This window comes from Copidosoma floridanum, unplaced genomic scaffold (assembly GCF_036245765.1).
Source record: "Copidosoma floridanum isolate Cflo_tuat_1 unplaced genomic scaffold, Cflo_Japanese_pri ptg000013l, whole genome shotgun sequence".
Lineage (NCBI taxonomy): Eukaryota > Metazoa > Arthropoda > Insecta > Hymenoptera > Encyrtidae > Copidosoma > Copidosoma floridanum.
The window spans coordinates 32,943,948-32,970,886 of NW_028321890.1; the positions used below are offsets into that span (position 1 = coordinate 32,943,948).

Sequence of the window (26,939 nt, forward strand, 5' to 3'; positions counted from 1 at the left end):
CGTAACAAAGTTTGTGATAATCGATGGATGAGCGAATAAATATAAAAAGTTGTTGCAAGTATAATTAGGAAGATGACAATTGGATCCCTGTACGTGCGTCGATGATGCGAAGCAAAGAGATTTCTCGAATCTGCCGTTCACTCGAAGCGACCGCGTCGCTTTACTCAAAGAAAGGCATAATACTTAAGTATACCTTGAATTTTCATATTGCAAATAAAACAAAAGCACCAAACGCGCATGCAATGGATACGCGAGATTTTTTCGAATTTTTCAATCATCTGTCGTCTTAGAAACTCATCTTTTTTCGTATCTTTATGTCGCGTGCGGTAGTTTGTTCGCTTAATCGCGGATTTCTTCCATTTATTGCTTGTTAATGAAAAAAAGTGAATAAAATAAAACAAAAAAAAAAAAAGATTTAATATTTATTAATTCATAATTAACGGCACGTGATTATTGTTACTGGAAAAAACGAGAGTTGGTAAAAAGAATTGGAAAAAAAAAAAATATTTTTGTCTCTTTTATTATATAAATGTCTAGTTACAAAGATCTGCAGATTCGAGGAGTGTTCAAAGAGCGTTAGCTTTTAAAACAGGTAAAAAAAAAACAAAAAGAAAAAAACATGTAATACACACAGAAGCGCGCCGCAAACCGTAAAAAATTGTTAGTGTCGCTGCGAAAAAAAAAAAAAAAAAAAAAAGATAAAAAACAGTTCCAGAGGGAAGAGACGAAGACAATGAATTTAACGACGTAACGACGCATCGAACGATCGCTAGATCTACGTAGTGAAAAGCTGGGCGCAATGGGAAATACCGACAGTGAACGATAGAAGAAAAAAAAAAAAAAAATTAACAATCGTCCTCTTCTCTTCTTTCGATCTTTTTCTCGAGTGCACATAGCGAAGAAGGTAAGAAGAGGACGTCAAGGTGGGGGCCATTTCATTTAGGAAAAAAAAAAAAAAAAAAAACTATAAAGTACGCGAGTAGGTATGAAACATTGTAACGAAAATTTAACGCAAGTATAGACAGAAAGAGACATGGAAAAAAAAAACAAAGAAATACCTTGATTGCTGCAATGACGAAGCAGAAATGAGCGACGGTGAAACAGACAATTGGTTATTGGCTTTCCCTAGATTTCGTCAGCGTCATCTATACATAATTATACAAAATATATATGATATAATATATATATACAAACACACACTTATACATACGTATGTTAATAAACTCAGAAATCAAGTTTATGCTAAACAGAGTGAACGAGAGTTCATAAAAGTTAAAAATGAAAAAAAAAAAAACAAACAAACAAACAAACACACGATGAAAAGATGCATAAAGAAGAACAAAACGATCTCGCAGATTCTATACATTGTAAATGCATATGTATTTACTTCTCGAGTAATCTAGAGAATTAAGGATTGTATATTTATGTGCCCTAACAACTAAAGTCTCCAAAAAATTATTATATCATCTTGATTGTTTTACTTTGCGTTTACCTCCCTGTACATTAATATATTACGAGACATGTATTTATCTTTCCTATGTAATGCAAATAAAGTTTGTTTCTTGTTAAATGCCATTGTTCTTTGCTGAAATATTTTATTTTCCGAAATGTTTTCAGGACATTGCGTACTGTAAACAATACAAAAAACCGAGTCAAATATGAAAAAAAAAAAAAAAAAAAAAAAACGGATGTACGTCTCCAAGCGCGTACTCAACGCCTGAAATTGACGTCCCCGTGCACCGGACAGTCAGCCCGCGTAGCCGCAGGCAAATGGACCGGGCAGCGATTGTGCAGAGGACAGCCGGCATCGAGTGCGTCAGCAGCAGCTCTTGAACAAACAAAAAAAAGGGGGTAGAGGTATTTTTTTTTTTTTTTTTTTTTTTTTTTTTTTCGTTCCCTCGTATGAGTACATATTAAATATTTTACGAGTCAGAACGGAAAGAGGGGCAAAAAAAAATATTGGCTGCAGGAAACGAAGGATATACAAACTGGGTCGGTCGTGGTCTCCTCGAGGGCCGGCGGGGTATCGGGGGTAAGGGCAGCAGGGTGGAGGCCGAGGAGGAGGAGGACGCGTAGTTCGTCGCTCGATTATTCGTGACGAATATCGCCTCGTGAGCATCATTCGTTTTCCTCTTTTTCTTTTTGTTGTCATCAATATTATTATGCTTCGAGCTCGTCCCATTCCGACGTCTGTTCGCTGTATTGTGCTCTATCCTCCCGTTTTTCTGTGCGTAATATACCATTGTTACGTCAATATATAGGATTCTCTTCTTTTGTATCATTTTGGGCTCACGACAAACCATTAATTTTTAAACGAGACTTTTTTTTGTTTATTGTTTTTTTTTTTTGGGGTTTCGTCGGAGAAAAAAAAATGTTGTCCACCAATTCCCAAAGGTGTCCTTACCCTATACAGACGGCGGAGCTCGACGAGCCTTACCTTCACTGTTGCGGATGCGCCACCCCGGCATCTGCCTTTGCTACTGTCATCGCTGCTGCTGATGGTGCTATCGCTGTCCTCGTCGTCCCCAGCGTCCTCATCTTCATCCTTTTCGTCGTCGCTCTCCTCTTCTTCGCAGAGTTTTTTCGATTTCGTCCTACGGCTAGCATCGACGTCGGGAACCAGGCACTCCTTTTCCTCGTGGCTCTGATGAAATATGATATTTGGGAGAGGATAGGGAGGGTTGTTTGGAGAGGAAGGGTCGGATGGCTGGGGGGAGGACTATGTTGACCTTTTTTTTTTGTTTTTTTCTTCGAGAAAGCGTCGGAAAATTTTCCATCGACAATCGGTTTGTTTTAAACACCCGACTCGAGCCGTACACAACACGTATACATCAGTCCAATAAATCATACGCGGGTATAAACAAGTTCACCGGGCCGTGGGAGCATTTGCTCTTGTCTCTGATAACCGCACGAGCGCGCACTTGTATTATACGTGTATCCATGTACGTAAATGACTAAATAAATAAATAAATGATACACGCTACATGAACCCCGCCTCGGCGTCGCCGCGTCTCGTTGACCCAATTTCCCATCTTTTTCCTCGCAATAGTATATTTATACCCTTATTGCTCTTTCCGGCATCGCAACGTATACGTACACTCTCTTTAATAAACTCTCGCTATCTCTGGGCGAAAGTAAGCCATCCGTGCGATATATTCGCCATCCCAAAAGACCCGAGCCGATCGTACCGATAACCGATCGCGTGGATCAATAGAGGCAGCGCGTCGCATTGTCAACGTATATGTACAAACCCTGAATCGGCAAGTCACGGAGTTCTGGGGCTCAGACCCAAAGATCCAACCGGTGGGGCGTCTCCCCATTGTATCGCTCGATAGCGCCGTTTGCAGGAATCTCGAGAGGACCGACAGCGTCAGCTGAAAATCAGCTACGGTTAGAGGACCACTGTGCACGTGTTTAATTTTTTGTTTCATCCGACCTGATAGATAGCCAGTACGGCGAGACAGGCAAAGATCTCCCAGCCGGCTTGGTCGGCTATACGGAGCAGCTTGGCGCGACAGCCCTCGGTCGCGATGCTCAGAGTCGCCAGGGCGAAGAGGTTCCGGTGCTCGCAGCTCTGCAGGACCTCGGCCAGGCAGCAGGAATACGGTACGTCCGTCGATGCTAGGTACACGTAAGCCTCCCGGGGGACGAGCCGAGAATCGGCGCGCTGTTGATTTTGTAGCAAATGTCGCTGTTGCATTTGGGGCTCGATCAATCTAATAAATGTGGACGGCATTGAAAAGACTCAATGGAAAGGGTGTTTGGGAGCAAACGTTCGGCGAGACTTGACGGATCGAGATTTTGGGAAAGAGGGAAACCCCAGGGATCAGGGGAAACTGTTGTTACTACCAGCTATAGCCGAGGGATTGATTTTTTGTCATTTCACGTGGTTGGAGAAAAAAAAAAGAAAACGAGAATAGGGTCTCGTGAATGGTTGAGTAAAAGTATAAATATTCCCGAGTGCGAGCAAGTTCGTGCCTCTACTACTTATACTTACGCTCTCTCGAGACCATAACTATTTCACGGCTAAATCGATGGTTGATACAACACGTGTCCTGTTGTTTACGTTATTTTTCGTTTCTATACAAAGTCTGTTTGTTTCAATGATGGCAAAGCAAGTCTCGAACATGCATCGGTACATGTGGAAACTCGAATTATCAGAGCCCATGGGTATGTTATTGAATAGCACGTGAAAAGAAAGGCTCACTCCTCGTTCTCGGGATCGAAGATCTCCTCGTCTTCGTCGTCATCCTCGCCCCCGCCAAGGTCCGTCTTGGCCCAGGGAACAAAGAACCAGTCGACAAAGGACTCGCTCCCGCAGCAGCTCAGCTCGACTTGTAGCCGGTCCAGCCGAGCCTTGACGTCCCCGTCGTCTCGGTAGTGCCGTACAGCCCGACGCAGACCTTGACCAAGCCGACGCCGCGTCTGGGCAAAGTAGTACGCACCCCCGGCGCACGCGCCCCCCACCAACCAGCCCGACAGACACGAGAGCACCGCGTGCAGCAACAACAGCCGGCTCACTCTTCTTCTACCACCCACTGATGCATCGTGTGAAACACGCGTTGTTGGACCAATTTTCTTACTTTATTACTTTTTACCTCTGCTCTGGCGCGTTCGGCGGGCAAAGTCTTTGACGAGGCTGGGCCAGAGGGCGATGCCCACCAAGTGGCAGGGTAGGGTAAGGAGGGCCGCGAGGCCGAGGGTCCCGGGCAAGAGGTAGCCCTCGGTCGGCAGGGCGAGATCCATGTGGTCGCCGAGGCGTTGTTTAAGCGCGTGAGCCCAGTAGGCGAGTCCGAGGGAGCTGCCCAGACCGAGGAGGCTCAGCCAGAAGATCCAACCGGCTAGGCGTCTAAGGGAACGATGGCTGAATCGAGCTCGCGGGAAGCCCATTTTAACGACAAGCCGTGGTATACGTTTGCTCGCTCTGCCCTGGTGACAACTTTCTTTCTCTCTCTTGCTTCCTTACGACCGAAAGTAATTTTTTTCTTTTTTTTTTCTTTTTTTTTTTTTTACTTTGGACTTTTAATTATTTTTACGAGGTTACCAAAAACAATTGCCTCGCATTGTATTTCGATGCGGTTTTTGAGATGTTTTGGTTATGTCGATTGGAGGAGAGCTTTTTTTCTGTTTTGCCGGAAAATACTTAATTTTAATAATCATTTTTGGGTTATTCAAACATCATCTGCAAATTGGAGATTTTTCGAGGGCACATATAGAATGAACGAAACGAATTGTAATTTACAAGTGTATATTGTTATCTTCAAATGCAAAATATAATTGTATTAACATTAGTAAATGTTACAATAACCTTTACAATAATGATTCCCGTTTTCTACGTGTTAATATCGTATATTATCGTTATTCCACGCATATCTCCACCCCATTACAGTGGCACGAAACAAAGTTTCTGCTTGTATCACATTACGACATTACATCGTGGTGCGCGTCATCCTGTTATAAACGCCATCTGCTCCTATCGTTTCCATGCTGTAATCATCTTTGACTCTTTGATTTACTCGCACTTATATGGATTGGTTGATTTATGGCAGTCATTTTGCTATTTTTTTCTTTCTTTTTTTTTTTTTTTTTTTTTTTTTCTTTTTTTTTTTTTTTTTTTTTTTGTAAGATGCAAAGTCTCTCCATAATAGCTATTTTTATTTTGTTAGTTTATTCATTTCATGTATAACTTAAATAATCCTCAATACATGTATAACTGCTAAATGAATCATTGCTTACACTGTTAACCTTGTATTTCAGTTCTTGCAGGCTATATGTTTCACAATTATTTATCTATCCGTGTTCATGTTTTTTTTAAAGTCATGATCTTACATTGATCATTAATGCACGAGTTGCAAAGGTTACAGTGCACCTGTAAAATTTTACAAAAATAAATTAATAAAAAAATCTTTTTTTTATCATTACTCATTTGTTGACGCACGTTCGTAAATGTTTTTTTTTTCTGCTGTATTTTGGTCTGGGTTATTAAGTTCAAAGGTAAGCACATACAAAAAATTTCCCTTAATGTGAAATTATTACCATTTAAAATGTGACAAATATCAAAATCCTGCTGAAGAAATGCAGAGCGAATTTTACATTAATATCTAAAATTTAAAGTTGTTTTTCAACATAACAAAACAGTTAAAATAATCTAGTTATTTATCTAATCTCTATACGCTCTGTGTTATTCCTCATTTTTTTGCACTTGACCATCAGTACAGCCATATATAACTGAACGATGCGACATCATCAATAATTTTTTTTTTTTTTTATTCGCGATTACGTTTACACGTTCAATCATTTTATAAAAAAAACTTTTAGTCTTATTATCTACTGATTGTTGATATTGGTAAAGCGACAATCAAGGCGTAACGAGCGAACGTCGGTAAACGTTGAAAGGCAATAAAAATAATTTTAGATCGACCAAAAAAAATTAAATATGTAAGAGACGATTAAATAGTAGTCACATCAACATTGACTCACACATATTGCGGCACAAGTAGGGGTATAAGTGACAATCAATATCTGACGAAACACTATTGATATTTTTATACGACACACGTAATGTTTGGGTTTGTAAATGTATTATACAATAGCGTCGGTAAAAGAGAAAACATACAAAAGAGTTGATACACGCAACTAACTTTAGTCGGGGCACAGTTCACCGTGTGTTTGCTAATGATGATACCTCAAAAAGGGTACACGGATTACCGTGCGGATTTACAGTTAATTTTTCACACCTGTATGTCATGGTACTTTGTTGAACAGTAAACTAAAAATGCACTTTTTCTTGTGCCCGTCGATTTTGAGGTCGATCTAATTACAGTTTGCAATGCTGCGCAATTTTCCACAACTGTACGACGAAATCTTTTGTTAAATTAAAGTTTAACAACGTTTTCAACATTATTTATCTTATTTTTACTTTTCACAAATTTTTTGCGCAAGTTTTGAATGAGAAAAGTATACTTAATCGCCAATATTTTTGGCAAACCGTTTTTAGCGCCAAACATTTTTTTTCGTGACTATACGCAAACGGTGCACGTGCAATCACGTTCCTCTAGACAAACCCCGTTATTACACTCGAGTATAATAATCAAAAAAGTTGAAAATAAAAAAAAAAAAACTAAAAAAACTAAAAAATAATATAGACAAATACATAGAACTATACGATATGGCTTCTCTTCACTACGATTATGAAAAAAAAGAGCAACTCATTCTACATGAACATAAAAAAATGTAACACTTTCCTCCGCCGGCTACGGTAAAAATCCCTCTCATCTACTCTTATATACACACGTGTGAATAAAAATCATCTCGACAATCAACTACATATACGTCGTCATTGCAATGGTAAAAAAAACGGCCCCAATAAACTAACCGGCATTATTAATCATATGCCCGTTCTGATCAAATGAGGCTGTCGAGCAACACGGCCTCGTCCGACAGCATCGTGGTGGCATTGACGAAATCGTCGTAGTTGAACATGTCAAAGCAGGAGGCCGGCGAGGATTGGGGCGGTAATATCGGGGGCGGCTGGTGCAAGGCAGACGGGCGCACCAGCGGCGGGGGCATCTCGAGCTTGTCCCTCATCGGTCCGGGGCTGGACTCGTCGCTCAAAGAACTCGGGTTGCCGGTCGCGCTGTCGTCCAACCAGCCGCAACGCGGATAACCCGCTCTTTGCTCGTCCGCGCTTATGCGCAGGGGCGACAGCGACAATTTGTCCGGCGGCAGCACCAACATCCGCGGCACGAATAACTGCGGCAACGGCTGCTGCGCTGATTGCAGATTATTGTTCCTGCTGTTGTTGTTATTCATCTCGACCTGGAAAACATTTTTTTAAGTCGATTAGTTTCATACTTTCCCATTTCCATCGATTGTGTACTGATACTGTAAAAAAAAAAAAAAGTGCCACTACAAATACAAAAGTATGTGATTATGAAATAATAATTCGAGACCCTCTAAGGACTGTATTATGCGACATCCTTGTATCATTAACGCGGACTAACGCGCGTCAGAGTATACATTTCATTGATTTTTGATGTACTGAGCTTTTAGCAACAAATTTCAATATCAATAACGTTAGTGTTGATTCGTGAACAAGTGAATAAATGAATCTGCTGCATTTTTCAAGGATGGAAAAAGAGTGTGGGAGTTTGTTGGAGAGACGAGAACGTGAAGTGATGCTGTGTACCTAACGAGGCTGGTTGAGCCCAAGTATTTTTTTTTTTTTTTTTTTATTTCCACACGCGGTTGTCTGCGCAAGCGCTGCTTTTCCGTTAGTGAATACTGTGTGTGGGCCGATATACGATGCATACGTGAAAACGAGCCGGGAAGGATACACTTTTTTTTGAGTGAAAGTTCCGCTGAAGAGACCGAGAAGCGAAATATCCATTAATTTTACAATTGCAATTCTTGAGGTGCTTTTTATTCGGGCTTTGGTTCAATCGATCCAGAGAAAAACAAAATCATCAAGTTATGAGAGAATTTTCAGAGAAATTTTACACCAAAGTCTTTTTCGAGATTGTAGGAAAATGAACCGGATCTTTACACGTAAGAGGCCGTACAGATTTTTAGCTTGCTTCGATTGTAATTTTTTTCTTCTCAGCTGTGATGATAAACTTTTTGTTAAAGTGCCGGCCGGCATAGTTCTGTCGGTAGAGTAGCTGAACCTTCGAGGCACGAGTTGCTACTAAAAGATGCACAAAAAGTGTCGCGGCTTATTAAAATTGTTTATTTGGAATTTTCAAATAAAAAGGGTTTAATTTAACAGCAAACAGAGTGGCTGAGTTTTCTTATATCATAAAACAATGTGAAATTAATAAAAAATTTGTATTTTACTAAAATCAGGGTATTATAATGAATATATATAATTCTTCAATTTTGTAAAAAACGAAAAACATGCGTGTTTTAGGAAAGAGGTAAGAGAGAAAGTGGATATGACGAGAAGAGGATTAAAAATGCAGCAGTAGACATTTATTTATTTCGTAGATAATCCTTTTTTCTTATATCGTGTATTTCAAATCAACGGTTGTTCAAAAATTTCATTTACAATAATAATAATAATAATAATGCTAATATAATTTCTAGATATTTACACAATACGCGGCAAACCAAAGCAGCTAGCTGTAGTCTGACGCTTAATTAAAATTTTAAAGTCAAATAATTTATTATCATAACTCGATTCTCCCCGTCAATAAATTGCTCGATCGCGTTATTCAATATCTCTCGTCTCCGACAGTCTTTATTTTTCGTATTAACACTAATAGTATCATTTAATAACGACAATCAGCTTATCTCGGAGCTCTGCACTATAAGTTCCTACACTATAACTACTGCTGTTACTTATTTCTCTTCTTTTCAATGTACTTTACGCTCGTTGTGCCAAACAAGAACAACAACAACAAATAAGAACAACACATAACACCGATTCGTCATACCAAAGTGTACGCGCTCGTTCATTTGTTAATTTATCTATTTAATTTTTCCTACACGTTTCACTGCACGGAAACTTTATATCGACTAATAATTATACAGTTTTATCCTGTCATGACCACGTAAACGGTTCTTCTACAGAAAAATAAACGAGAAACAGCTTTCGGATATAGAAAAATACAGAAACACGGTAACAATTGTATATTACATGCATAAGCCCGATAAAATAAACTCGTACACGTTCACTGGCTTGTGAATGAAAAGAAAGAAAAAAAAAAAAAAGATGAAAGACATCGTTATCACATACACACGAGCAAATACGTAATATGATAACTTGTCGCATGGAACATCGAATTCACCGTAGTACGTAAAATATACATATATTATACATGATACACGTGGTTTTTACAAACGCGTTCGCTCGTTCGTAACTTCCCAACATCATCGTCAATATATCGGCAGTATCGTAAATAATAGTTACAGAGACACGATTACGTCGTTCCTAGACACTCTGTACGGGTACAATAAAATCTACGTACAGACATATCATGACATATCGGCGTGCCAGTATCCAGATATCGTCGTGGCTCGTTTTCGTCGTCTGTGCCTTTGCACGCTCATCGAGTGAAAAAATAGACGGAGAACAAAAACTATGACATTACATTACACGTACAGTATTGAATCACTGGCCTCGTTGTTTATTCCCTAAATTATTTTTAACTTTTTTAACTTTTTTTATCTTTTTTTTTTTTTTTTTTTCGTTTTTGTACGTTTGTGCGAGGACATGACCACAGGTATCTGTCGTACGTGGCACGAGAACAAAGACACGATCGTAAAAATCGAGGCGACGAGGTGGCCCTGTACGCGGTATCCTTATCAAAAGCGCGCCCGTCGAAGAGTTCATTTGTTGGCTTGCAAGCCCTTGGAGGATCTCGGATTTTGCTTGGTCAGGCACACGTAGCCCGCACTTACGTCGCAACCGGACACCAATAGATTCATCAAAACGCTGTTGGACTGCTGCTGCGATGATTTACCGACTCCGTCACTCACGAGTGGACCTCTACGCAGGACATTGACTCCGCCACCTTTGGCATCCACTTGGTGAGGATTGGAATCTACCAATCGTTGGCTCGTACTGCTGCTGCAAGTGGCATCACCACCGCCAATGCCACAGCTGTCGTTGCCGCCACCTTTGTCGTCCAGACGACGCACATGTGACTCCTCGGAGAAGTTGTTGCTGCGACTGGTGCCGTTGCCTCTGCTGTTGTCGTCCGTGTGGAGTCGATTTCTCGGCTCGCCAACACTTATTTGCTGGCTATCCTGCCAATTTCGATTTTTGGGCACCTGTTGGGAGACCAGCTGCTGCAACAACTGACTGCTCTGCACAGGATCCGACAGCATCCTCTCGAGACTGGATAGGTTACTCCTCGTCGCTTTGCCGCTGTTTAGGTTGCAGCTCGTCACGCTGGGCAGATCAGCGTGTTTCACGCGTTTGTTGCCTACACCCGATTTCGAGGAGTACGAGTGCACGCGCTTGTTCGTGTTCTCGCGCTCGGCAGTGATGTCTTGCGCCGTGGGAGTACCTGCAAGACATTGGGGGAAAAACAATGCGAAACAAAAAAAAACAACAAAAATTTAGGGTTTAGTTGGGGTGGATTGGATTTTGGATCAAACGAGACTCCCGAGACTCACATTGCACGCTGACCTGTCCCAAGACTTGGACCGGATTGACGACCAGGTTTTCGTGGACTTTAGTTTGCTTCAAACTCGACTCGTTCGTCAACAGCTGCGCCAAGCTCGAGTTTTCCTCGGCTGCTTCCGATAATCTGCGAAGAAAAGAAGAATATAACCCCAAGTGGATTTTTTTTTTTTTTTTTGCATTGGCTCCAATAAAATTGAAAATGAATCGTTGAAACCCACAGTTTCGGCTTTTTCTGCGTCGTCGAGGCCCCCCACATGACCATGTCGTCGAACATGAGCATCTGCAGGGTCTCGTCTTGATCGCACATCGGTATGTAGGGGGCCCGCATCTCCAGCTCCTCGTCGTACATCATGTCGTTGAAGTTCATCGTCAACAAGCCGTCGTCGTCCGACACGTGGGTCTCGCCCTTGACGTAAGAGTTGAGAGACTTTGCGTCTCGGTTGCCGTACGGACTGCCCAGGGAGTCGCCCCCGCCGCTGCTCTCTGGACTCTACGAGCATCGGATCGGTTTATTCGAGTTGCTTTGCCATCGGTAACGCGAAAAAAATCCCCGTCAATGCATTCCAGCGAGACAAGGCTATCGGCAATCTTACCGGTTAAGCCAAGACGATAATTACCGTCGAATCAACATAATTTATTACGCATCGCAGTACCAGTATATAAAAAAGAAAGAAAAAAAACGCTCATGCGCTTCCAATGAAAGATACCGATCACGTGTAAGATCCAACACGCGCGAGTCATTGTACAAAATACAAAAAAAAAAAAAAAAAAGAAGAAGAAGTTTATAACGAATGGTCCCTTTGGAGTTCGTACTTTGGAGGAAGTGGGCGAGTGCAGGTCAGTGCCGAGGCTGCACCGACTGGATGAGTCCCTGTAGATGAACGGGTCGCCGTCCGAGGAGTTGGAGTCCTCCGCCTTGAGTCCATCGTCGGTGAGGATCGCCTTGAGGGGATCGACGGCCTCGCCGTTGCAGCTTCCGGTGCAGCTGTTGTTGCTCGCGGTGCTGCCGCGATCGTGGCTATTGCAGGCGGTCGCGGGATGGTCGGGCGGCTCGTTGGACAACTCGGGACTGAGGAGTGGGCAGTAGTTGCTGCTGAGTATGAACTCGTCGAACATGTCCGTGAGAAAGGGTGGATCCAGCGGGACGCAGACGTCTCCCGGGGTCGGTGCCAAGTGGGTCAAATCATCGGGCTCGTCCTTCAACACTGCAACGGAAGGGGGTTAACATCGTGCTGTACACCGGACGAGTATATGGTCCATAGTGAGTGGGCGTTACTTGTGAGGCCAGGCTGGTCTTCGCAGAACATGAGGAAGCCCGTGTTCATGTCCTCGGTCCGAGGCGCGAAGATACTGGCGGTCGCTGTCTGGGGCACGGGGCGGCTGAAGGGCGGCTGGTAGACCACCGGGTCCGGGGAGGAGAACGACGGCGGCACGGGACCCACTGGAGGACGGCGAATGGCCTCGGGCTCGGAGAATGGCACTTTTACCTGTACATTTACGGCGATTTGGTGAGACGCTCTTTCAGACGGGTGTGTTACCTATATATCTTTGGGACCATGGAGGACGAAAACGCTTTGTTTGACCCTCTATAGTATATCATACGGGCCGCTAAGCTCGTTCATTCAACGTCCAAGTACATATCGAGTCAATTTTCAAGTTTCACATGAAGTATAAACGTAGCGTTACATCGTGGTGGGGAAAAACCAAAAAAAAAAGGCCGGAAAACGGAAACCCACCTTGGCGGAGGCCGTCCGATTGTTGTTGTCGTTCTCCTTGTTGGAGTCGGTCTCGGATTTGAGAGTGAGGGGAGAGGGGCTCGACAGTTGGTGGACAGTAGGGGCGCGTTGGAGCAGCGACGCGATGCACGACACCGGGGTCTTCTTTGGCTGGAGGGGCACGACGGGTGTTGGCGCCTTGTCCTCTGGCACTTCCACCGGCTCCTCCTCCTTTGCCTCCTCTTTGAGCTTGTTCAGCAAGTGCAGGCGGGAGTCGCGCGCCACCAACTGGCGCACGCTGTACACCTCATCCTCGTGCTCGACACCGCTGAAACGAGAACCGAACGCACAACGCTCGACCATTTTCGATTTTTCTTTGCTTTGGGAAGTAGGGGATTTCTCTTTTTTCTTTGTTTCATACAGATGTATACGAGGCCACAAAAAAAAAAAAAAAAAAAAAAAATCACTTGTACAGGTACGTTACACGTTTGACCATCTTTTGTTTGGATTACCTGTACGATTGGCCGCTGCATCGCATACGTAATATATGCATTAAATTTAATGGTAGAGCGATAAACAAGACATCTTTCTCCCGCAACTTATACGTATAGTATACACATACCCCCGCACCTATACGCGGTCGATTATAAAAATAAAGTCTCGAAGTAGGTATCGCGGACGTTTGGCCAATATATAAATGTCCGCGCATGTGCGTACAGTTGGGTGTGTGGGTACGTTAGTTGTTAACTAGCTCTTTTGCATATATTTGCGTCAACTAACTTCGTTCGATGTACTTAATGTAATCGAGAGAAGTAAAAAACGCGTGTATACCTGTTACGCAAGGAAAACGCGTTTCATTGCAACTCCTTGATTTAATATGTACCATAAGCAAGAAAAAGTTCGTTCACTCGCTTGATACAGGTATACGTGTTGCGTGCAGCTTGAGTGATAATTTTTTTCATAAAACACATGTATGCATTGAAAGTGGTATGATAATTTGATTAAAATTCATCAACGAAAAATAATAAAAATGTAAATAATAGCACCTACCATTTCGTCACCTGAATATATATATATATGAAATAAAAATATGATTGTCTTAGCTTTACATAACATAAATAATGATGGCATTGGTTACAATTAAAAAAAAATAATAAAACAGCAGAGTACATATATTTATAAAATTATAGGATAAAAAACAAAAACACAATAAAGGTGTACGATGGTACGTGAAGATAAAAGAACATATTGGTAAGTACATGCATGTATAGATAATTTATAAATAAATAAATAAATATAAGCTGCGTCGTCGCTCTTATTATAAACACTATGGGCTGTTTAGTTGCACTCCTCGATACATGTATACGTACATTTTGATTGCTAAAGGAAACCGGGGGTCCATATTCAAATTTTTGGATGAGGCAAGTACACAATATACTCGCATTTGATAGTCACGAGTAATATAAATTTGCATCAATGACCGAACTATCATTACTGTTGTTTTCGATTCATTGACTTTTTCATTGGAGGAACTCGTGTAATTAATACTCTCATGCCTTTTACCACAAGTTTATTGCAAAACAGGAAACGAGAAAAAATAACACCCACATGGTTGTAGCAGGGAATTTGAGGGAGAGTTGACGTGCCTTGAATCGGTGATAGACAGACATCAAGCAACTGAGGGGAAAAACTGGAGATGGAGAATATTTAAAAAATTCGACCAGTTGACATTTATTGTATCCAATGCTCAACCATACACAAGTACGTACGTATACAGTACCTTGTAATTGTACACGGTCAAGCAGGCGTAGCCGTCCGAAAACGCCAATAACCCCTTTCCAGCGACTCTCTCTCACCCTTTTCTAGAACTCGGTCGAAATTTCTGGGATTTATCGTTCTCGTAAAAAGAGACGTAGGGCTTTTCCCCTAAAATCGAAAGGGTCAACTGCTGATGTAGGTATACCTACCATTGGATTTTATTGGAACGGGGATTCTGCCCTCCAGCGAGAAGCAGTAACGTGAGTTTGCAAAAAAAAAAAAAAAAAAAAAAAAATTTACGAGTTGAGTTGAGCCCGAGTTTGGTTGGCCGCTCGAAGCAAGCGACAATGTTACACAAACGTAACAATAATTACGTCAGAGTCGCTAACGCGAATAATTAAAGGACACCCAACAAACTCAAGGCTTAAGGGGGACATTCATCATCACCACCACCGGTACCAATGACCATATTACTGTCATATTGCGGACCAAAACATTAAACAAACAATTTTCACGCAAAGATATTATTACAATTGACATTTGAAATTGCAATTTACTTAAAAAACTAATAAACGTTTTGTTGCTCCAAGTACCAATCATCACCCAACCACTCAAATCGCCGCGGTCAGTACTAAGATCCTGTAGATCCTGTAATATGACAATATCGTATTAGGTAGACGTATATTATCCCCAACCACTTGCGCATATCCCTTTTGCTAACCGCGTCATTGGTATATTACCCCTATATACACCTATATGGACATAAGGTACAGCTGTATGTATATATATATATGTATTATATGGACACATTCATTTGTCTTGGCACTTGTCGGTAGTGCGCAATGATAGGTAGGTATATAATTATTCAAACATCGGGACGAACGGAGCAATGATACAGTTTCAATTGATGCTCAGAATTCACTCTCTTTGGTTCCGATCGCTGTGCACTTAACACCTGCGCTGGGCACAATCTTTAATGCTTTGAAACGAAGGAAATTTAAGAGTTGTCCATTGGTGCGTTTATTTTTCTCCTCTGTTAAATCTAACGTTTATCGATTAAAATGGACGCGTACGCCACTAAGATTAAATAATCATGAAATCAATGAGTAATCAATAAAAACCACCAGTTACATATACAGCACAGGGTGCGGGGGAAAAAAAAAAGAGCTTGGCATGAGCAGACTAGTTAGGGTGGTACTTATAAACAAGGTCGCGCGCGAGCGCGCTGATTTCGAATGTAACGCGGAAACGCGAAAGATTTTTCCGTCTCAGTTACATATTTATAGGCGCACAAGTATCCCGCGCTCTCCGATATGTGTACGAGTACAATGCGTGGGTATGGGTGCGCGTGTTGTTTAAACAGCTGGTCGGTGACGGAGGTTAGGCCGCGGGTTAAATGTGTAGCGAGGATTCGCTAAAAATAGAGTGACGGCCAGCGCGGGTACTTATACACCTACGGATGTGTATAGGCGTGTGCAGTGTGTACGTGCTTGCGCAATAGTCCGAGTAATACGACCGAGCACGTGGTCGCGGCTACCCTCCCCCCTGCCTGATATGGTTCGTCCATCTCTTACTTATTTTTTCATACGGCGATACTTGCTATGTATGTATGGAAACAATTGCCGGACAATTCGAGTCTGCCGATCGCGAAGAAAAAGGACCCAAGATCGGTAAGCAGGTGTACGTATACCGATTGACGGACCAGTCGATTTGAGCGAGCGAGCACACTGTACCGCCGCAGGGAGAAAGTTATAAGTATACGAGGTGCTGGTGGTTATATTATTTTTAACCCACAGTTCACTGCCAAACGTTACACAAACGTTAATGAACCGTAAGCGTTCGCTCGATCGTATTCTTCTTTCGGCCTCGTCGCCATTGTCCATCATCGTCATCATCACCACTCGGCCCCTTTTCCCGTGGGTGTATGTGATATCTGCTTATTGTATACATAATATGTGTGCCCATGTGGGTAAGGAAAAGAATATAAGCGATTGGGTGTATACTCATCGACAGCCTGCAGCTCCAAGTAAACAGCTAGTTTTTAGTTTCAAGCTCGAAGCTCCAGGTGTTTTTTTTTTTTTTTTTTTTTTTTTTCTGGTGGTTGGTCGAGGGCGATGGGTTTCATTCCCAAAGTATACTTGGCCATCGGGTCAAGAGCAAAAAAATCCGCGATCGGCTGCAGCTGTTTCGAGAACCGCGCGACGATATATACGATGTATTCCGTCTCGGCGCTCAAATAAAAATAAACAAAGTGCGCATACAGCGGGCGCTGAAAAAGAGGCCAGCCTGTGGTCGGCGAAAAAATATACAATGATGCTCGGGGAGGGTATGGACCGCGCGCGGAGGGAGGCCAAGACATAATTCGTACGACGCGCGAGGATGGATTATATATATACCGAGCGCTGCAGTGTAACAACATGTATATAATTATAGCCGCGATGGGACTTTGAAACGGGGGGCGGTACATTATTAACAACAGTGTATGGATTTATCAATGCTGGCGCCGGGATTATTTACGCGGGTGTAAAAATGTCCCTTGGTCCAGTAGATAGATATATGTATACGTAGTTGCTAATGGAGAACAAAAAAAGGGTACGGAGTTATAATGCGTCGATTGATTGATTGCGTTTATATTTGTGCCAAAAGGTCCGAGCCTCCCATCGGGTCACTGCCAAATACCTTACACACAATGGAAGGGAGACACTGGTAAATCTAATATAGGGGGTGCGACCCGGAAGTTGGATGCCCGTGTACGTGAGTCGAGAGAACTTTTTTCTCGTCGAAGGGGAATTTTCCTGACAATTGAGTGATCGGGAAATATCGCATACAGGTATATCAGCGACGTTATAAAAGGGTGATAAACGAATGGGAGAACATTACAGTATTGTTTGACACGCCGTACCTCGCAATGACTGCACGGTAACCGTTTTTTTTAAATGATCGATAAAATAAATAAACAAAAATACGGGTACAGGTACAGCATCCCTTGGTCCCTCTCATGTAGGGTATACCAGTTTATTAGGGCTACTATTGTTTAAATATTTGTTGTTTCTCGCACGTCCACGAGTTTCATAAGCATATAATATATATAGGTAACTATTGGGTGACCATCGCATCACCACGCACGCAAAACACTTTATCGATGCGATCGATATTTATCGGAGCCACGGCCGTACGAACGTGAAGCAGCTTTTTTGTTTCGCATCTTACGCGCTTGACAGTATATACATCTTTCATGATTTTTGACGATCGGTCGATCGATCGATTATTCTGTTGGTCGAACTTCGTTATGACTGCAGTATGACGCAAGTTTTTAGAAAAATTGTATCAAAGCGTGCTTATTTGTACGGTATTATGCGTTCGGTTTGATTGTGTTGGATAAAAATTTTATTTTATTTTTTGAAACAGTAGAAATCACGTATGTGTACAGCAATGGGATACGTATATATATATATATATATATATATATATATATATATATATATATATATATATATATGTACGTCTGTGATAAAAACTTGATCCGTCCAACTTTCACGAAATAGAAACTTCACCGGTGAAAAAAAAAAAGTTAGAGCGTCGCATCCGTCAACTGACACCTCACTATGCACACCTCATAATATACAAGGAGTATGTTAACAAAAGGATGGCAGACGCGCGAGTAAACCATCTCCTAGACGCGAGCTCGAATTTTCTTGTTGCGTCACTCTATATACACCCCTTTTTTTATAATTATTTACACTCGTGGTTTTCTTTTTTCGAGCACTTATCGTGCATTCGTACGGTTTTTTTTTTTTTTTTTTATTCATAGCTTTTACCTATTTTCCAAAATATAAACTAATACTTGTTCTGTAAATATAAATTATTATATTCCTTTTTGATAATCTATTATCAGTCGACAACGCAATTTAGCACACACGTCGTAATTTATCTAACCGAAATGTACGTAAACAAATAGGATCCGCAAAATCATTTGCGTGCGAAGCGTTTGAAAATTATTTAAATTTTGAACTTACTTTAATCATTAAATGTTATACACAAATGGTGTACGGATTATCATCGTATACAAGCCGCGTAATGGCAAACATCAACAGTTGCAATTCTCGTTTTAACCTTATGCACTGGCATTGTCGCGTCTAATTAACAATACTGTGTTTCAACATTTTTACGCCTCCGCGCTCGGGGTATAAATACAAAAAATTAAATTCACCATCCGTAAGACCGCGATTGGAAGTAACTCGATATCGACGTGCGTGCAACAGATTTCAGTTGAGTAAAATCAAAGGGACACCCGTCGCGCCCGAAAGAAGTTCAGCACGTCCGAATTCTGCTGGCCGACTGACTAAGTGCATCCCATGAGTTTTGCGCTGGAGGGTGGGCTCCCATCGATCCGGTCGTGATGATGAAATTTTGTTGCGCAAGGGAGGGATAAGCAAGTTTGTGAGCTAATTTTTCTTATTTCAACCCTTTCTCTTTGTTACAGGTCAGTCGGGGGTTTTGGAAAGGGATGTGCTTCTAATCGATGGTCGATCGAATTTATTTACTGCAGGGGGATAATGATGCAATCTTGAAGTTCGCGAGGGTAACAATTAAGAAATCCAACAGATACACATGTTTAGATTTTGTTGTTTGACATTGTTTGTTCAGCACGTATGGACTCGTTAACTTTATAAATTTTAAAACAAAAAGTTGCATCACTATACCCTTTCTCCAGCAGAGAGGCGCGTACGACTTGGTCGTTTTGTTATACTTTATCGCTCCATAAAGTTGAGTACAGCACTAAAACATGAAATGCCTACACGAAGTGGGTTATAAAATTACTACTTGTACGTTTACGTTGAAACATGTATAATAGGTACATCTTTATCCGTACACGGAGAAAAAAAAACTACAGTGATTTTTGTTATTAATCTACGGGTAAAGTTTACGACTACACACGCTACAGTTACCATAATTTTTCCGTAATTTACTACAACCATCTTTTTTTTTTTTTTAAGAGTAATTTAATAATATTAAGGTAATCAACAAAATCATTTTCTCATGAGCAATAAACAAAATCTCACGGGGTTTTTGCAGGATATTAACAAAAAAATGGAATTCAATAAATATTGTCTCCGCATGTGGCTCTCTGAGAAAAAAAAAACTTTTTTATAACGATGTGATATTAAGTCAGTGTTGTATACACTTCGACACGTGATTTTACATGAAAGATTATGTATTCCGGCAATATATATATACATACAGAGACGTCAACTTATAGCCAAACAAGCATAGTAATATGGAGAATCACGCGAGTAACGAAGGTCCACTTCAAAGGTACGGCCCGACTGACACATTTTTAGAAAAAAAAAAAAAAAACAAAAAAAAAAGTAACGTTGTCACTTTGAATGAATTTTCCGGACCACGCGGAGTTGGAAAACTTATTGGCGGGCTGTAATCGAAGATTACGCGCGTAATCTGTACACATAGACGAGAGACAAGGAAAACCGGATAAGAGACTGTGCCCCTACCGAGATTATCATCGGGTTCTTTCCGTAATGACTATAAATGCATATATGTATACATATATACAGTATCGAGCGGCAGTTTAACTTCTTCGAATGAACGCACTGGATCTTTTAACCGGTACATTGTGTTTGAGGAAAATGACAATCTTGACAAAATGATTCTTTTTTTTTATTTTACTGTTAACAAATCATTATCATTAGACCCCCTTTTTTTCTGCCAACGATCACCTCAGTTGATACATGTATAGATCGGTACACCGCAATTCAGCTACATCGTATTTACTTCGTTGCCAATTGACAACGCCAAAAGACGAACTTGACAGCGCCAAGACAAAGAATTCCAGCTGTAACTCGAGCAATTTCAAACTCCCGAGCGATTCTTCGCGCTTATATACTTTGCGCGCGTGTTCGTACATTACACGTAACGTTATATATACGTATACATACGCACATAGAGCACCACGCGCGACAGATCTTCTCTCCCCTGTATGTATATGCATGTATGACTATGTGTCCTCTCACTCGACGCGCCATACACAACTAAATTTAAAAGAGTATCCACACGCGCTACTTATCGCCGGCTCGGATCATCCAATATTATACACCCTCCCTTCCTCGACTCTTTCTCGTTTAACGTATTAGGTATAATAACACATGCACACACAATTGTCCCACCGTTACGTTTGGCTGCTGTTGGTGCTTGTACACACATTAGACTTTTTTGTCCCTACCTAAGTAGGTAACATGGGAAGATCGGTATGGAGTGTACCGATCATTTCTGCTTCGTGTGTATATAGCCACTCTCCCGGATCGGTCTGCTGCCATTGCTGCCACCGGCACTGTTGACCAACGATGATGACAGCGATTTGGGGTTTTTTTTTTTTTTCACGATAAAAACCTCAAAACCAATCGGGTGCATGTAATTATCTTCCACTCTGTATAGGCACAATCGCATCACGAGTCACGCGCTCCTCTCGAGGGTATAGGAGAAGAAGAAAAAAAAAAAAAAAACGCTCGCTGCATGTACTTATAGTAGTTCGAGGCCGGGGGTCGAGCGCAATACGGATGAAAATTCATCGCGCCCGTCCAAACGTACCACTCGTTCGTAAAGCTACTCGGCCATCCGCTGGCTTTGGCGTGCACGAGCTACGACGACGACGACGAGGACGGCTCTTCTGTTGCCGCTGCTGTTGTTACTGGTCCATCCATCCGGAGTAAGAAAAAGAGACGAGAAGCGCTCGACACCCGCACACACACATGCGCACGTACAGCGTCTCTCCCTCTTTTCTTATTTATTTTTTTTTTTTTTCTCACACTCCTTCTCTCTAACTCGGCCGCACCACTGTAACGACACTGACAGCCAGCACGCGACTGTGTGTGCGTGCCTCTGCGCTTCTGATGCTTATGTAAGCTCGGCCGTACGCGCGTTTATTATGCACCGCTGCTGCCGCTGCACCGACACGTCCAAAGCTCGAAAGCGCCGATCGGTAAGAACTCGCGTCGTCGATACCCCTCCCCCCCCCCCCGAGTACATTATCAAACTCCACCTGTACTCCCAACATCTGCCATACACCTGTCACTATACTGCTGTGCTTCTCTCATTGCCACCCCCTACGTTCGTGGACGAAAATTAGCCCCGAGCTTGCAAATGTGTATATATGTATACCGAGTCTTGGTGCGCCGTACCCAACCTACTCTCCGTGAGCGCGCACCACCACTGAGGAATGCGTTACACACATCAGAGAAGAGAAGGCTTTGCTTCGGATCGCCCCTCCTATATATATATATATAACGAAGCGAGTGCAGTTATACGGACGCCCCTCGTATACATATGCATGCGTATTGTGATGTGTGCGTGTGTTTTCAAGCGTTTGAAGTTGGGTCTGAGATCTTCTTTTTTTTTTCTTCGAAGCTGCATCCCAAAGAGTCGAAGAATCGGTGGGTACACGGATGCGGGGGAGGAGAAATATATACAAAGAAATCCAATCGTTTGGTCGCCGGCCAAAGAAATCATGCGCGCCGTTTTAATTCCGCAGCGGCGGCAAATGCGCCGGCCCAACTTGGGTGCCATCGACCACATCCCGGTGGCACTCCATTAAAATCACAATTGTTTTTTTTTTCTTTTTTTTTTTTTTTTCTTTCTTCATTTTTGACGATCCGTGTAATGGGTGTATAGTGATGGCCGGTCTCGGGCGGATTCGTCAATGACTTTCGCCATCGTCTCGTTGGTATCGCACGGTCAATTAGATTTGTACAAGTTACCCCGATTGAGCTGCGCTGAATAATATAATTACGTAACTCTATAGAGCTATACATCGAAAGATTTTTCAAAGTGAAGTAACGGCCGTTGCGTTGGTCAATTGACGCCTTGTGCTGCCATAATCACGCGCCTAGGCATATTATATCCATCGCTTCCTCGCGTCTATATACATATATGTATATATTTACAATTGTACATATGTGTGTTATCGCGGCGGGATAAGTGTGATTCGTACCGCATTACGTCTCGCACATCCATCTTCCACTTCAGACTTGTTTCACTCCCCTGTGACTTGCTTTTGCTTTCCTGACTCATTCTTGTTGTTGTTGATAGGAGGTTTCTTCTTTCCATACCGATCGATTGGCTCTTCGTATCTTTTTTTTTTTGTTTTTTTTTGTGAGATTTCTCGCGATTTACATTGATATTTTCAAAATTTCATAGGAAAAAAGGTACATCGGGGCGTTTTCAAATTGGTAGAAAACATGATACTTTGTGCCCGTTTTTATACTCGGTCACCCGAGGGATAGAATCGAGAAAGGTAAACGTTAGCTCTTCGGGTGAACTTGTCAAGTAATTGTATACGTATAGGTGCACGACTCTCGAGATGACAGGTTGGATTTCAAAATTGAATGGCAAGTGCAGTTCTCGAACTACTATTGGTGGGGTCAAGCGGTAACTCTCACTCTTCCTTTGTCATACTGGGAAGAACTTCAATTATTTGCTTAGGTATATATGATACACGATAGTTTTAAACAGAGTTGCGAGATTTTTTAAACTACGTTTCCTAGTGAACACGTGGTTACTTTTATTTTTCCACGTAGGAGAAAATTGAGGAAAATTCAGTCAAGCGACAAAGAGCCCCCTAATGTAAGTATTCCCGACTCCAGAAATCCAATTATTGAAATGACAATACAAAACATTGCTTCACTCCCTTTTTTACATAGATTACTGAAAAATAGAGTAACGAAACTTTTTAAGAAAGGTCTTTCTAATCATGGACCGAGGTGTATCATATATATTTAAAAATTTTTGCGCTGCAGAGCTTTGAAAAGATGTTAATAAACACGTGGTAAGGAGCGGAACCGAAACGGAACACATATAACACTATTGCGGATTCTTTTTTTATTTCGCTTCAACCGAGCAAACAAATTCAATTCAAAACAGATTTCGTTAGAAGATGAGATTAAATTTTTCCGAAAAACAAACACGAGTTATCAGTTTTCTGTTGGGCTTTCGGATTTATTGGACATCCAAGTGTCGAGATAAACGTAAATTACATAATACAAATGGAAGAAAAATAGAGACAGAACGTGACATAGATCATAGTTTGATAAGCGCAGCTGCACTATCTTTTCGGTTGGGTACAATGAAAAATTTCCATGTGAATAAGTATAACTTACGTGCAAATCACAGGCTCTAAGCAAGTGTTGGACAAAAAAAAAAAATCTCTTTTGAATATCAACGTAAGATTCGTCATCACGAGTTTTCTGCGTGTGCATGTATAAAGTATTGGCGGGAGAAACACTCGTGCAACAGGAAGAGCCAAGCCAACAACAGCCGCTAGCTGTTATCGTTGCGCTCCGGCATTTTCGTCACGCGGCTCTTTTGCGCATTCTAATACCTACAAAATCTGCTCTGGTATTATACGGTCACCGTCTCCTCGCACGCAACGGCAGAGATAATCGCGCGCCTGTAACCATGTCTTCGTTCTCTTGCGCAACTCTTATTGGACGCGAGAGGCGCGAAAATAATAATACTTAAAAAAAAAAAAAGATTCGCAGACAAGGTTACGCGAGTTTTGTGATACATGATACATCACTTGAACAAAATAAATCATGATTTCCACGATTCGGATGCTTTGCGAACGATAGAACTGATGTACTTATTTTACTATCGTGATCAAGTGAATGTTGTATATTACGCGAAACGACGGTATATCGATACACGTGCACAAACAATACAAAACTAAAGGTATAACATACAAATGAAACAGTTTTTTCAAACATGATTCATCTCATCGGCGTTACGGTTATCCGCGAAAAACTAAGCATTTAAAACAACGTTAGTTGCACACTCACTCTGGATTCGCTCAGTTGAACGGCATTTGATAACAAACAAGAGATTTTTTGTTTTTTCCATCTACCCTCGAACTGGCTTGGAGCCGATCCTCGTAGTAATATAGTTTCATAGCTTGTCTTGCAAGCAAAAAGCTCCCGACTTTTAGAGCTTATATCTCCCACACCGCAAAAGTCAGTCAAACGGTCTGGGATCACACGAGTCGATAAGGAAAACAGCAAGAGAGAGAGAGCTAGTGAGGCGTAATACGTGTACATATATATGTATATTGATACATAAACGAGAACTCGTAAGCTCTAAAAGGCCCATCAGAACCAACCACGATTAACACAAACGAGCACGTGTACACCAAACTATGTACTTTATGTACAGCCAGTCACTGTTGTGGATGGTATCTATATACGTTACTGTGTTTGTCGCTGAATAATTAATTCCTTTTTTTCTTTTTTTTTCCTTTTCCCTCTACAAAATAACGTATCGAGACTCGGTGCTCATGCATACATACGTGATCAATAAATCAACCATCGAGGCGCCACGGTCTCGCGTTGCAATTTCCTCGCGGTGTTTTGCCTTTTCTCCTTTGAACGGACTGTAATTACGAGGTAAACGCTTCTGGATCGCAAGCGATGGCAACATCGATATTCAGACGCAAGGAAAAAAGGACACCAAAGACGTCAAAATCTTTGGAGCAACGGTTTAACGCGCACGTGTGTGTTACATATTTGAAAGTGATGGTGGAGGGAGGAAGGGAGCTAAGCTTTAACGAGAGCAAATAGAGCTAATGGCTAACAAAGTATGTGCCCGTAACTTGCTTGGCTGGACAGGAGAAAGATGAGCAAAAAGAACAAATTTATGGCAGGAAGCAAAAACTCAATTGTGGAATGTTAATTTACGATTTTTGTTCGTAATAGTAAAACTGGAGTTAGGATGATGTTAAAAAGTCCAAACAACAATAAAAACACAAGGAATAAACATTATTTTTTGGTAATTTTACCAAAAAAAGGAAATAAGAAGGAGAAGACGTATCACACGAAGTACAGTGAAATGAAGGACTAAAACAAAGCGAAGTACTTATGTAATGTGAAGAGCTTGCAAGACACGACGGCAACAAATTTAATCTTATTACAAACAACAAAGAGTTCTCGTACGTTTATTTTCAATACTATTATTGTAAATCATTGTAAAATTTCAATTTTATTAACGTCACGTATGTGTACATTTAGAAAATTCAAGTGTCAGCTGTAAACCTCACGACTTAACTTTTTTTTTTTTTTTTTAAGATAAACAGAGACACCCATTACCTGCACACTTCTTAATGCACGCGGTAAGTATATATACGATGAAGTTACGTGAAGAGCTTAAAATTTTGAATACAGTCCAAAAGCTTGGAGTTGAGGCTGTGTTCTAAAAAAATTTTTTGAAAGGCGCCGAGTGGAAAAAAAAAAGAGTTGAGATTTAAATACACAACCCACATAAGCCCATTGTATCGTAAAAAGGTATTTTTACGCAGTGAAAACACAAATGAAAGGTAAGACGATGCATGAAGTAACGAAAGAAACGTTAAATCCCGCTCGAGTTTTCATTTTCAAAGGTTTTTCCAACTTGTTGGTGCATAGCGCGTAAAAATACTATGATTGATCAAACGCTACAGTCACGCGTCGCAGAGGCGTCGCTTCGAGATATCCTCCCTCGAGCAATCGTCGTTGAGAATAGAGGTGCATGTAAAGCTCCATAAATCGGCTAATCACTGCGATGTCGTATACATAATATACGTATACGTACCTACAGGCGAGAAGCCCTTGGAGCTCCGAGTGTGCGCGTATGTATGTGCTAGATCACGTGCGCTTTGACCGGATGCTTTGACGCAGACACCGAATATCCGTTATGTATGCAGAGTATACACACCAATACCCAAAGTTTTTCAAGGATTTCCGATGGCATGTTGTTTCCACGCAATATATATATATATTATATTGTTTTTTCATAAGTTTGTACACGCGAAAATGATAATATCTACTTTACAAACTAGTGTTACGATCCCTCGCCATCAGGCTTGCCTTGAGTAATACTCAAAAAGAATCGGCAAACAATACTTTGAATAAAAAGAAATTAATAATTATATACATATATGGAGTATACTTTTTGTACAAAAAGATATACATACATACGTGTAGAGGTACCTGCTGTGATGTAAGTATCGATCACGCGTACCGATTGAAGAAATAGGGGATCCATCGTCAAGAGAAAGAGTTGAAACGTTGTTTTTTTTTTCTCACAAACAAAATGAAGCTTTTAAAGCACACATTACTCAAAACAATCTAGGAAAATCCTCGAAATGATTTGTTTGTCGAAAAGTGATCGCAGGGTCGTAAAAACAGTTTGACGGGCCGAAGAAAATAGATGATTAATTTCTACAGCATATGTATACGTTACACCGCCGTTGAAGACTGCCTAGTCGCGCGGGGTGCTTCTCTTGCGTAATCTTTCGCTGT

General features: G+C 41.5%; 2 protein-coding genes across 2 annotated transcripts in view; both read right to left on the reverse strand.

The window, feature by feature from the left end:
* Positions 1-1,613: 1,613 nt before the first annotated feature.
* Positions 1,614-4,890, reverse strand: LOC106637502 (uncharacterized). Its single transcript, XM_089590827.1, is given in 6 exon segments — positions 1,614-1,628; positions 1,986-2,225; positions 2,438-2,644; positions 3,437-3,716; positions 4,208-4,520; positions 4,560-4,890. Coding segments are annotated over 6 exon segments (1,386 nt in total).
* A 729-nt stretch (positions 4,891-5,619) lies between these two features.
* sima (HIF-1 transcription factor component sima) overlaps positions 5,620-26,939 on the reverse strand; it is a 43,150-nt gene continuing 21,830 nt past the window's right edge. The window contains exons 8-14 of the mRNA XM_089591673.1: positions 12,868-13,174; positions 12,408-12,618; positions 11,945-12,336; positions 11,350-11,621; positions 11,122-11,255; positions 10,402-11,012; positions 5,620-7,818 (exon numbers count right to left, since the gene is read on the reverse strand). Coding sequence (XP_089447799.1) covers positions 7,405-7,818; positions 10,402-11,012; positions 11,122-11,255; positions 11,350-11,621; positions 11,945-12,336; positions 12,408-12,618; positions 12,868-13,174 — 2,341 coding nt within the window. The 3' untranslated portion in view covers positions 5,620-7,404. The remainder of the gene's footprint in view (positions 7,819-10,401; positions 11,013-11,121; positions 11,256-11,349; positions 11,622-11,944; positions 12,337-12,407; positions 12,619-12,867; positions 13,175-26,939) is intronic.